The sequence below is a fragment of the Nilaparvata lugens genome, chromosome 7 (genome assembly GCF_014356525.2).
Source record: "Nilaparvata lugens isolate BPH chromosome 7, ASM1435652v1, whole genome shotgun sequence".
Classification (NCBI taxonomy): Eukaryota; Metazoa; Arthropoda; class Insecta; order Hemiptera; family Delphacidae; genus Nilaparvata; species Nilaparvata lugens.
In genome coordinates this window covers 56,590,763-56,603,959 of record NC_052510.1, presented here as the reverse complement: position 1 = coordinate 56,603,959, position 13,197 = coordinate 56,590,763, and the positions used below count along the sequence as shown (strand labels likewise).

The window sequence follows — 13,197 nt, the reverse complement described above, 5'->3', positions numbered from 1 at the left end:
GGCCACAAAGGCGAATCAGCTGATGGAAAATCTTTAAAATACGTGAGCATTTGCTCCAGAGTTCAGGAGCATAAGGTGAGAGTATAAGGTAAAGCTTATTCATATAAAAATGAGCAAATGCTTATGCTTCTACCTAATGCTCATGAGCAAAACCTTATGCTCCATGCTCATGCTCATGAGCATATTATGCTTTGGTTTTATTCATATGACCCATGTATCAGTGTTTGTATTTGTGGTATTAGCTATGTATACATATATCGGTATACTTTTCCTATTATTGGAGAGGCAGAGGAGAAACGCATTAAACAAATATTTTCGAAAATCGTTATTTCTATTTCATTTGTATTGTTACAAAAAATATATCATACGTTGGCATTGTTGACTTAAATCTAAAACAGACTAGAATAAAAACACAATAAAAAACTCAACATTTCAAACACTTCTCACACAGATTTAAAACTTCAACTTGACTTACAATTTCAGATTTATGAATAAAATTACAGTTTAAAGTTATAGAACCATAAAAAAATCACATGAGCTAGAGTTTTCTGATATTTGAGGTTCACAAATAACTTGTACTGTAATTTTCATGAAAATCAAATGAAAAAATAATAGGGAATCTGGACAATCAATTGGCACAATAATTATCATGGAAACTTAATAAATGATACTCTCATAACATAAATCTTAAACACTATCTTCACTGAATTGGTATTCGAATTATTTTAGAACAATATAATGACACGGTATCGTACTCAACATAACTTTTTTGTGTTAGGAATAGCGTGCTATTAATATACCGTACTTCTATTGATAATTTGTTAAAACATGAGTTCTCATATAACAATAAGAAGTTTCATTATCTTAAGATTCAACTACTGTAAGTGGATTTCAATTAAAACATATTCAATCCTTTTCAATTTTTTTGAAAATTGATTTTAAATGTAGGAGTTTAGAGTAGATATCCTTTTCAATTATTCAAATTGCATTACCGTACCGGCCGTATCAATTGTTTTCTGAAAAATCTTAAATATTTTTAATAAAATATAAATTCAATACAATTTTTTGCGCAATAATGTTCTACTTTCTTGTATGAAAATTTTCAATCTTCTCCTGTGATGTCTATAGTACAAGAATGTGGATAAAAGCATACTTTAGAAATATCTACTCTTAGATTTGCAACAGCAATTTGCTCAATAACTAGGTCCAGTTCCTGATTTAGCAAACTAACAAAAATAATGTATAATTCAAAGCAAACATCAACACATCAAGGGCTGTTTGTTTCAAGTACAAAGTGAATTTGAACAGCTTATAGTGGTTTATACTTAAAACTTATTTGTTGTATATATCACTTTAGGCTGGCGTAAGTACTTCACTACCGTATATAAGTAGGCCTGGAAAGTGAAGTTAAAATGAATTTGAATAGCTAGTGGCTTAAACTTGAACGTATAAATTTATAATGACGTCAAACTGCTATTGCGTTATTCTTTATTTGTGTAGTTGCAGGTTGAGATAAAAATACAATATTTGAAAATATTTATAATTTTTTTCAAAAATAAAGCAAAAACTTGAATGAATCCACCAGTTTATAGGCCTAACTGTTTGGAAACGGTTTAAACTTGCCCTTATTATTAACAAACAATAAAAGAGATCTTTAAACACAAATGGCACGACAGATGAAGGCACAAAAACAATTTAGGTTCATAGTTAAAATTGATCACCTCATCTTATATTAGTCAGTCGGTTTTGAACACTGAGCCATATCATAACAACAGGAGATGACACTTTTGCTTGGGCTACTATTCCAGACCTGGGTTTTCCCTATAAATTTCATCAGGTTTCTACTAATTTTATCAGTTGATATCTTCCTAAGCTAAGAATACTTCTCAAACAAGATTTAGGTGTAGTCCACCTTTGCTAGGTTGTAGCATATTGTGGTTTTTAATTTTCATGTAATACAAGTAGTATTCCTTGATAAAAAAGTGGAATTGTGTTATTTAATTCTGTACTTGGAAAAGTAGAGAATTTTCGCACTTGACGAATTGAATATGAGCATTTAGTGTATACATTATGAAAAACCATTAAAACAATACGGCACGGTTTCTACAACAATTATTGAATCTAATGAACCATTAAACTTGAAAGATTTAATGATAAATCAAATTTGATATGTGTCCTAGAAACAGGGCCTTGATAGCTACACTCAATGCTGCCTCAATCAATGTTATAGAGAAAATATATAGAATCACAGAGAAAATATAGCATAAGAAGATATCTAATGGTATAGGGCGTTTATGTTCCAATTTTCAATGTTCACTCAAGCCAATAGTCCTAGTATTTTTTTTTAAGCTGTGTACCGTTCTTCCACTCACCCTAACAAAACAGTGATAATAGACAGTGTCGACAGTAATCTGCTTGAGTTAAAAAAATCGGCTTAAAATTTGGAACATAAACTAACTATACCATGCGATATCTTCTTAAGCTACCTTATATATGGTGTTACCTCCTGTTAGTATAAGCTCAGTGGTTTTAATTGTAGCCTTTTTTACCTCTATATTTCGGTCGTTTGTAATACCTTATTTTACCTATACAGTCATTTCAAATGGGGTCGATTGAAGCCTCATTTCGTCTGTACAGTCAGGTCAACTGCACCTTATTTGGCCTGTACAGTCAGGTCAACTGCACGTTATTTGGCCTGTACAGTCAGGTCAACTGCACCTTATTTGGCCTGTACAGTCAGGTCGAGAGGTCGATCCTGTTCGTCCTCTGTGAGCGGAGTCTGGTTCTGCGATGCGACCTGCACGTTTTGAAAATCGAACAACAGATGGTGCGGCGATCGGGTGTATGTGTTGCCGTGATAGTTGGCCGGGGGGTGCAAGAGGTGCCAGGTTCCCCCCTCGTACCAGGGGGGCATCAGTCCGGGCCAGGCCGGGAAGGGGGGTGAGGCAGGGGTGGCTGCCAGATAGTCGCTCATGTTGAGAGCGAGTTGGGGTGATTTCCTGTCGAAAAAGGGTGGCGGTGAGATGGACATGGACGAAATGGTAGAGGCTGAAGTTCTGTGCGGGGTTGTCAGTCTTGGTGGCACCATTTCTTCTGGTTCGATGCGTTTTGGCACGTTTTCTACTGTACCAACAAAAATTGAAATTGAATTTTTTTTTGAAATTGAGATTTTTTTGCCAAGCAATTGATAATTTTATTCTGTATCAATAATTTGGGAATAGTAGATGTAAATTCATATGAGTCGTCTATTTTCTAAACCACATACAAAATGCAACAATATTTTTCGAAAATTGTATTAATGTCATCATGATATTACTCAGAAAATTTTATATTATTCACAAAATTGTGGCTGTGGAGGTGTAACTTGCTCAAATAATTGATAGGGCTTCGAAATATTGTTTTTTAAATAAAGTTTCCTGAGAAACTTTGATTGATTTTGTGATGTAGGCTGACTGGTTTTGCAAATATACGACTTATATATGTTAAATGTTATTAAAATGTAGAATTTTCATAATAATACTCTGGTGTGGTGTTGTACCTGCGACAAGAGGGATTATTATGATAATTTATATTTTATTTCTTTGGGGCTACCTGGTAGTTTTATTAAATAAGATCACTAATCAGAATATTGTACATTTATACACTATTCATAATTTGAACTGTGTGAATACTCATTTATGTAGGCTAGGGTTCAATACCCGAAACCGGTCTTTTCTAATAAAAGAAAAATAAAGAGTAGGCCTCTTATTGATTCCGTATAATGAAAATTATAATTTAATTTTTAAAACATTTTAATAAACAGTAGGCTACTCACATATCAAGCTAAGCCTACACAAGCTTGAAATTGATGTAAATACTGTATTGCTGTAGGTCCAGAATTAGTTACTCATTAGATTTTTTTTCAAAATCGAATGCATCAATTAATTTGAAATTAATATAAATGAGTCTCTTATTTTAAGATTATGGTTTCTCGATCCATTCCGAGCTGCGATGTATTAACACACTTGTTTTCTATGTATTGCACATAACATGCAGTCAAATATTTAAGTAAATAATCAAACTGACATGCTTTATTTATTTATATATTTGACTGCATGTCGTGTGAAATACACAGAAAACGAATGTGTATCTTATTTGAATATTATTCTTACCAGTTTCATTACTCTGCGGCGACTTCTGATTGACCGCAAAGTGTCGATATGTTTTGACGTGCTTCCTGAGCGAACTGGGATCCGTGTATCGTTTCGGACAACCGGGCACCTTGCAGAAGTAGGGCTTGTCGACCGAGTGTGTTCGAGTGTGCTTGAATCGATCGCTAGAGTTCGAGTAAGCCTTGCCACAACCCGCTACTGGGCAAACGTATGGTCTTTCACCTGTCATCAATAAAATCACACGTAAGATGAATGTGAATGAAATATTATATTAATTTCTCAACGAGAATCCAAATTATTCAATTCATATGATTTTTTTATTATCATTATATTCATTAACATTTGAGCAAATGTTGAAAGTCATACAAGCTCTGAGAGAAGCAACCAAGCAACTGAAAGAGACTATATAAGATTCGGAAATTCATTTGAACTTCGTCGTCCTAAAAAGAATCAATCGAACAAAATAAGGTAGAAGCCTGCTGCTTTGAATAGTAGTAGGCTACAAAAACTAGGAGAAGAAATTAAAATGAACATTGTCAAATGTAACCTCTCATTTCTTCCTATATATGATTGAAATATTGAAAATGGTGTAATTTCCATCCATAGGCAGTAGCAGTCTCAATTATCAGGGAAATCATGCTAATCGTTCTGCAACACTGTTAGAGGGAAAAATTATTTCATATTATATTTCACTTGTTTGTGCATATTTCTTGAGAACCATATTACTAAACTTGTATATTTTTCAAGTTATGACAACTTGTATTAGGAGCTTTCATCAATACTGGTTGTTTGTGATCAAGTATATGATACAGTAAGTTTCCTTCATACAAACATTTTGCAGACATGAACTGTATACTGTAATTATAATTATTGTGGTGAATTGATGGCGTCTTATCAGTGGGTTTGAGGTATGAATAAATGTTTCATAACATGTAGCAATAATAAAATTTCTTCTCAGTACCTAATGTAGTATTCTTTTCTACTATGATATACAGGGCTTTTTATAAAGAGGAAACCTTCCATAAAAAGGGAAATTCCGTGTCATGGAAAAGGAATCTTTTCATACAGATGCTTTACTAACCGGTATGAGATCTTGCGTGAATTTTCAAATTTTCCGCACGACTGAAGCTTTTATCGCATTGGAAGCAGTGATGAGGTTTTTCATTGGTATGCGTTCGCACATGGACCAGCATTTTATACCTGGAACAGAAAAATACTTATTCTATTAGATCACTGTTAGAGTTATAGTCTATAATTTTTCACAAAATCTTTACTAATATTCATCGCAGTCAAGAGCATTCAATATGCGATTGTAATAGAATGTAATTTATAGAAAATACAAACAGAATACAGATAGGCCTACAGAGCATAATTATTATATAAAAAAAACCAGAAGGCCTATATGAATTTGCAGTTTGATATTTATATTTCACTGGAGATTTGAAAAGAGTGATGTTTCTTGATTACCGTACAATAAAATACTTGGGAAGGAATAATTAATAATGTGATGGAAGGATTCAAAGTACAAGAATTGAACGATTGAAATTTACGACTAGTTCTCTATGTACAATATACTTCCAATTTCAACTTTCCACTTGTATGCCCATTTGAGCTAACCAAGGGTAGGCCTACTCCCACAATTAGACAATACATGATCATGAATGGAATATTATATTATTCAAATAAAAATTCAGTTTATTTCTTATATATTCAAGAACAGATGCAAGCAAGCAACCTTACACAATAAGTAAAATATACCGGTCGTGTCATCAAAGATTATAAAAGGGCAACAAGGCTACTAAAGTTATAGTATATAATACAACTTACTGTCAAGTAACCCTGAAGGAAAAGAAGGATTTATCTATATCTATATTCTCCTAAGACCGCTGACCGCTCTCTGTACGCACACACCCTTACCTTTCTTCAAGGATGAGTTCAAATATTTTCGACGGATAGAATATAAATCGTGTGGTTCGAGATACAATTATCTGAACAATATTGTTGTCTTGTTGAAGAGGATAATCATTATTCTCACATCGGAACAAGAAGCAAATAATTATATGGAAATAGATTGCATTTGTTCAAATGCTCATTAATATTTATATAATACTCATTGAATGAAAATCCAAATTGGATCAATGACTGCATTAAATTTAGATTCTCATTTGATTATTATAAAGCAATAGTTGATAACTGATGATAATATTTGTGAAAAGAGCATGATTTGAACCTACCTGGCATTGAACCCCCTGTCACCTCTGGAGCAGCCCTCCCAGCCACAGAAGAAGAGACCGTTGCGACCCGACACGGCGTGGACGTGAGTCACGTGGGTCACCAGCATCTCCAGGTGCGGAAACCATTGTCCGCATTGTAACCATCTGAAAATCAACAAATTTCACTTTATTTCATTTCTTCACACAAGAAAATTTGTAATCAACGATTGGCATCTAATAATACATTATCAAGTAATGCTCAAGTAATAATCTTAAGGGATTTGTATATGGATACTGGTACAATCTATTTATACATACAGTATTTTGTATTTGATACCATAATGACTTAAATGAGCAAGAATGTCATGCATTACTAGAATATAGGAGGGATACATTGATGTTTTTTTATTCTAGATATTCGCTATATTATACAATACAGAAAAAGCAAATCGTTTCTAAATATTATTATAATAACAATATAATATTATTAATATAATGTAATAATATAATGTTATTATAATAACAATATAACAACCTGCTTGAGGTGGAAACTACACTTTCTGATGTCTGTTTGTTTATTGCAAATTGATTATTGAAAAATTCTACATTGACAAGATGGGTGGATATAATTTTAATGAGCTCAGAAAATACAAAGATGGGCATATCTTTGTTACGAGGTTTCAATACCATTCACTTGAATTCAATAAAAGAAATTCGTGTTTTATTATAATACAGAGTGACGCAGAATAACGGGAACTTTTAAAACGCCATAAAACATTGGTGGGAAGGGCAAAATTGATTTTATTCAAACTAATTTAAAGTTCAAGACTTGTCATTTGAGAATTATTAATAACATCTATCACTTTTTGACAATTAGTACTTCTTTAAGATGGCTTCCTCCTGAACGTATACACTCTTGAAATCTGTGTTGACGATTACTCATTAATCGCTGCAACATCAGCGTTTCCTGGTCCCATTATCTGTCCACCCGCGATTTTCTGTTTGTGGAGCTATCTCGAATCAAACTCAACCATAACTGTGGTTGAATCATAACAGACAATTACAAATGAAATTAACAATATCCCAGCTGAAATGTTGTTCAGGATTCTCAACACAGATTTCAAGAGTGTATTCGTGCAGGAGGAAGCCATCTTGAAGAAATAATTGTCAAAAAGTAATAGATGTTAATAATAATTCTCAAATGGAGAGTCTTGAACTTTACATTAGTTAAATCATTTTTGCTCTTTCCACTAATGTTTTATGGCGTTTTTAAAAGTTCCCGTTATTCTGTGTCACTCTGTATTTTGAATTAGTAGAACAATATTTGAAATAGAAGTGTTCTATATTTACTTGAGAGTATAAAGGCATGGTTACAAGTGTAATAATGAGTTCTATTAAAATAATTAATAACTTATTTAAATTTCTAATAGAATAAGTTTTGTTTATAATCCAAAATTTAACTTATACAAGTTGTAATTATCCAACTGAAAAATTCCTATCATTTTACTGATGTGAATAATCAATTTACCTGCAAACGATGGGCGCTTTTTGGTTACTGATTTCAATTCCGGAAATGTCAACACTTGTCAAGTCGATACTTGAAATACTTCCTTCACTATCACTCTGAAAAAAAGAATTTTTATGAAATAAAAAATTACTCTTGAATAACAATTCAAGTGCCTGCAATTTAATGTTAATACAATTTAGATTAGAATAATTTATTTATTTAATCATTCAGAATTACACAACTTACAGAAAACTACCACAGGCTAAAACGCCCAAAACCGTTCCAATTCTAATTTATACAACACTATTATTAGTAATAAATAATTATTATTAGTACCTAGGCTAGTAAATTAGTCTATTTACTCTCTTTACGTTGAGGGCATATAAGTTCCATATAAAGTCTACAGAAGTAATCTTTCAAATGTTGTCAACATTAAAGATAAAGCGTGAAAAATTGGTAAACCAAACAAATATTTATAAAAAAATTATACATCTAGAGTAATAAACTCCTCAACTAACTTTTAGCCATCATTGAATACTTTGAACGCTTGTGATGAATAGAGCATTCAAAATTAAGGATTCAAATTCAAATGCTCGATATCATAGGCCTAAGCCAAATTCTCGATAAAATAGACTCACATGCTCGATAAAATAAAGCATCAGAAGTAAATTATAAAATTTCATAATTAAATTAATTGAATATAAAATAGATCTATTATCTGGCTGGAGTTTCATGGTATTATAAATATAAAGAAAAATAAAAATCTCAGTACCCTTTTTAGAAATATTTTATCACAACATGTTTCGGACATTTATGCCATTTTCAAGTCATGACTTCGGCATAAATGTCCGAAACATGTTGTGATAAAATATTTCTAAAAAGGGTACTGAGATTTTTATTTTTCTTTATATTTATATTACAAGTAGACCTTTACAGAAAAGAGATTAAAAAAGATATCATGGTATTGTATGAAATCGACTTGATATTGTCAAAGCCACTAATTTATTGGAACAATTTGTGTCTCAGTAAGCTATATTAATTTCAACAAGCAGTAAACTCTCAGTTTACCATATAGAGATTGATAATATTAATAATGGTGTAACAACAGAAACTAGTATCTCAAATTGTTTAAATTAAGTAGTGGTTTTGCCAATATCAAGTCGTATTCATTCAATGTGTAAGTAAACGTTACTTCAACAAGTATTAAATTCACAGTTTACCATGGAGATTTATAATTAATAATGGTGTAACAACAGAAACTAGTATCTCAAATTGTTTAAATTAAATAGTGGTTTTGCCAATATCAAGTCGTATTCATTCAATATGAATATCTACCACATCAACTTATTCACAACAACATTTTAAAGAATAGAGTAGCCTATGTTAATAATGGAGTAGAATTAGGAGTTAGCTTTTCAGTACCATTTTTTAACACTTCATTAGAAGCTCAAGTTAATTTAAAGTTGAGCAAATCATTTTCGTTCAATTATTTCTTGTATTTTCATTGAGTAGCCTATGTTAATAATGAAGTAGAATTAGGAGTTAGCTTTTCAGTACCATTTTTTAACACTTCATTAGAAGCTCAAGTTAATTTAAAGTCGAGCAAATCATTTTCGGTCAATTATTTCTTGTATTTTCATTCTAAAATCACTTTCCAATTTTTAAAAAAATGTTTAAAGTACGGTACGCTACCTTTTGACAAATTGTGTAAATCACCATTTTCACCAATATTATTAATTAACAAGCACAAACTATACACTTGGAACTACAATTATATACGAGAGAAGCATGAGAGATGATATTTTCAAGGACGATGTAGTCACTGTACAATTCACTGTTCTAGACTGACTATGGATTCGATCGACGCTCTCTTTTATATGAAAGTTCACTATCTCTTATCAATGCACGGGCACCTTGGAGGGGATTGCAATTCACTTCAAACAGTCAGCATATTTCATATTTAATGCGTCCCATGCAACCAATGCTGATAATCTGAAGTGGCACTCAATATAGTAGGCTACACACACACTGATTCAACCAAAAATTAGTCTCAGAATTATTACTCTAGTCTATCAGTCAAGAGCACTACTGTTCAATTATTAATGAAAGTTGCAATAGTAGTGCAGTGGGGTATTGTAGAAAATATACTATTGTCAGAATAGACACAAATAGTCTGAATATACTCTATTTCTTTGATAGAGAGTTAGTGGGGAGGATATTTTTAATATTCTTTCCGAAGAATGGACATTGATATGTCCAAAGCTCCGCCAATTTATGTAGATGCATAACAATATAATATCTATAGTTATTATATTACAAATTACTTTTTCATATCATATACAGTTCAATAGTTATTTTCTTAGTCTATATTATGTAAATTCATCTATAATTTTGCTGTATTGTAAGCCATTGTATATAAGTGTATAAGCCAGTATATTGTAATCTACATAAATAAAGTACTCAATCAATCAATCAATTTCTGGATAAGAACGGAATTTAATGGATATCCTCCCTGAACTTAAAATTTATCAGAATATTTTATCTCATTTAATTTATTATAAAGGAATTGATTAATTAAATAAAACACACACATATGTTGTCAAATTCTACACAGTTTTATTCGGTACATGACCACACAGGTCACTTTTTCAAGTTGACTAATTGATTAATTAATTTTTGAAACTATATCAATGATAAACTATCAGTTTTTTTGTGAATGGGAATCACAGTTTGGATTTGTGAATCACATAGTTTTGTGAATTACACATTTACTGATTTCTATAAATCACTGTAAGTTAGTATCGAGATTACTAATGATGAAAGTTAATAAAAATTTATGATTTTTACTTCATGTTTCAATATTGGACGTTGGACTGTGGATTAGATTTGAATGGGTTCTCACTTATTGAGACTTGAAGCATACGATTTCAATCTGAATAAAAGTTGGGATAATTTGTGTGTACTTTCTAAGTGAAGAAAGGACATTATTTTATTTTTATTTTTCCCTTGATGCTTCAATATTGGACAATGAACTGTAGATTAGTTTTGAATGGGTTCTCACTTATTGAGGCTTGAGTATACGATTTCAAACTGAATAAAATTTGGGATGTATAAATGTGTGTGTGCTTTCTAATTAAGAAAGGACATTATTTTATTTGTATTTTTACCTTAATGCTTCAATATTGGACAATGAACTGTAGATTAGTTTTGAATGGGTTCTCACTTATTGAGGCTTGAGTATACGATTTCAAACTGAATAAAATTTGGGATGTATAAATGTGTGTGTGCTTTCTAATTAAGAAAGGACATTATTTTATTTGTATTTTTACCTTAATGCTTCAATATTGGACAATGAACTGTATATTAGGTTTGAATGGGTTCTCACTTATTGAGGCTTGTATACGATTTCAATCTGAAAAAAATTTGGGATAATTTGTGTGTGCTTTCTAAGTGAAGAGTTTTATTTTTCAAACTCATAATTTGATATAAATAGAAATACAAATCTCAGTACCCTCTTTTGAATAATTATTTTATCACTATAAATAATTTATAATTCAATGATTTGAATAATTTATTATTTATATTGATAAAATAGTTCAAAAAAGGGTACTGAAATTTGTATATCTATTTATATTACAAGTAGCCCTATACAGAAAAGAGACAATCATAATTTGATATTTTTCAAACTGCTCAGAATAGACTATGGAATCTGTATAGAATCTGGCTTTCATTTATGTAGGCCTATTACTACAAACATATATATTACATCTTCAAAATCTTTTAATCACAAATTCATCACTAGACTCTGCCACATGACACAACATCACCAACAACACACCATGCTGACCACCCACTGCCTTACAAGAGGATCAGAAATGATTTTTAACTGAAACTGGAAATTAAGTGTACTTCCAAAATCCAGACGGCAGAAGCTGATGTCTAACCGTATAATTTGTGCGCTAAAATTGAGTGAAAACTCGAAATACTAGAGATACCAGAAACAGATGATTCCAAAAATGTATGGTATATAGAATTTCAAGTAGCTTCGATCTCATGCTATCGCTGCAAGTTCCTCTGTATATTACTCCTATTAAGTTATTTATTAACTCCTAGTTCGCTCAAACTCAAATAGGATTTACCTCTTAAGCAGCGTTTACACCAAAGTTATTAACAAAATGTAAATAACTTAATCCTTATAGATTCTATTAGATTGAACATAACTTATCATACACAAGATGAACATATGTGTTTGTCAAGTTACGTTCAATCTAATAGAATCGATAAGGATTATGTTATTTACATTTTGTTAATATAACTTTGGTGTAAACGCAGCTTTATGATTGAAATTATTATAGTTTTCAATTTCGTTGGATGCAGGTTAAAGACATAAGCAAACATCAAAAATATAAATTTTACCTGCAATCGACAATAATAATTATTATCAATAATTCTATGAATAGTTTTTGATTTATCATAAATTTCAATTTGAATCATCGAAGAAAGTTACTGCTTGATTTATTCAATAACCTATTGAATTTTTATAATTTTATAGTAAATAAAAATACTCAATTGAATGACATTTAGGAGAAATATTTCAATGGATTCCAGAGAATAACCCAAATAAATTGAGGCCTATCAAACTCAAGTTTTGTGGAAAATATTTGAACAGTCACTGCTGGAGGCTCCACATACAAAAAACTAGGAAACCCTATACAATGTGTTCCATTCTTCGTAGTTGGATTTTGTTGGTACCCATGCCATTGCGTGAAGAATTGGGGAAAGATGTGTGATGCGATGAAACCAAAGGGAACCAATTATTGGATCCCCTGCAAGGTGTTTCCGACTCACAAGAGACGGAACGAAATGGGGAAAAAGCGAGACAGAACATCCATCAGCTTCAAATTAAGAGTAGTGGTTCTTTGTTGGCAAGGAGAGAGAAGGAGGGAAGTCTGGAGAAGTTGGAGGCGTGACTTTAAACTTGAAACTTCAGGGAGACGAAGGTCTGACAGTGTATAGTTTCCCTGTTATTAATTTCCTTCCCTAGGGACCGCACCGAAACCAACTGGACACGATTTACATGCCTCTCACTCTCTCTCTCTCTATCCCTCACTCTCTCTCACTCTATCTTTTTCTATTAATTTCTCTCTTTCTTTCTCCTACATGCCACCGCTTCAAACCTAAACAAGCCAGCTGGAAAGCCTGATATGTTTAGCCTACTTATGTCTGTTTATATGGGCTATTTCAATCTTGTTATTCAGATATGATTCTGGTCGTAAATAGTTTTAGGATCGAAAGAGAATAGGCAATACTTTAGTTTGAGATATAA

The 13,197-nt window shown here is 31.7% G+C and overlaps 1 protein-coding gene across 2 annotated transcripts; it reads right to left on the bottom strand.

The window, feature by feature from the left end:
* Positions 1-1,112: 1,112 nt before the first annotated feature.
* LOC111062491 (zinc finger protein GLIS2) lies at positions 1,113-9,722 on the bottom strand. Of its 2 annotated transcripts, none has more exons than XM_039433227.1 (6): positions 9,564-9,722; positions 7,893-7,987; positions 6,386-6,529; positions 5,233-5,351; positions 4,152-4,373; positions 1,113-3,123 (listed from the first exon to the last, which is right to left on the bottom strand). In XM_039433227.1, exons 1-6 carry the CDS (start codon positions 9,588-9,590, stop codon positions 2,720-2,722), a joined length of 1,011 nt encoding a protein of 336 aa, XP_039289161.1. In that variant the 5' UTR covers positions 9,591-9,722; the 3' UTR covers positions 1,113-2,719. The 2 variants fall into 2 exon arrangements, with proteins under 2 accessions (XP_039289161.1, XP_039289162.1); XM_039433228.1 differs by having other exon boundaries at positions 1,113-3,120.
* Positions 9,723-13,197: the final 3,475 nt, after the last annotated feature.

Coding starts and splice junctions, on each gene's coding strand:
- LOC111062491 (XM_039433227.1), bottom strand. CDS start 9,590: ATGGTGATTTACACAATTTGTCAAAAG. Junction 6,530..7,892: donor AAAGCGCCCATCGTTTGCAG/GTAAATTGATTA, acceptor GTTGATTTTCAG/ATGGTTACAATGCGGACAAT. Junction 5,352..6,385: donor GACAGGGGGTTCAATGCCAG/GTAGGTTCAAAT, acceptor TTTCTGTTCCAG/GTATAAAATGCTGGTCCATG.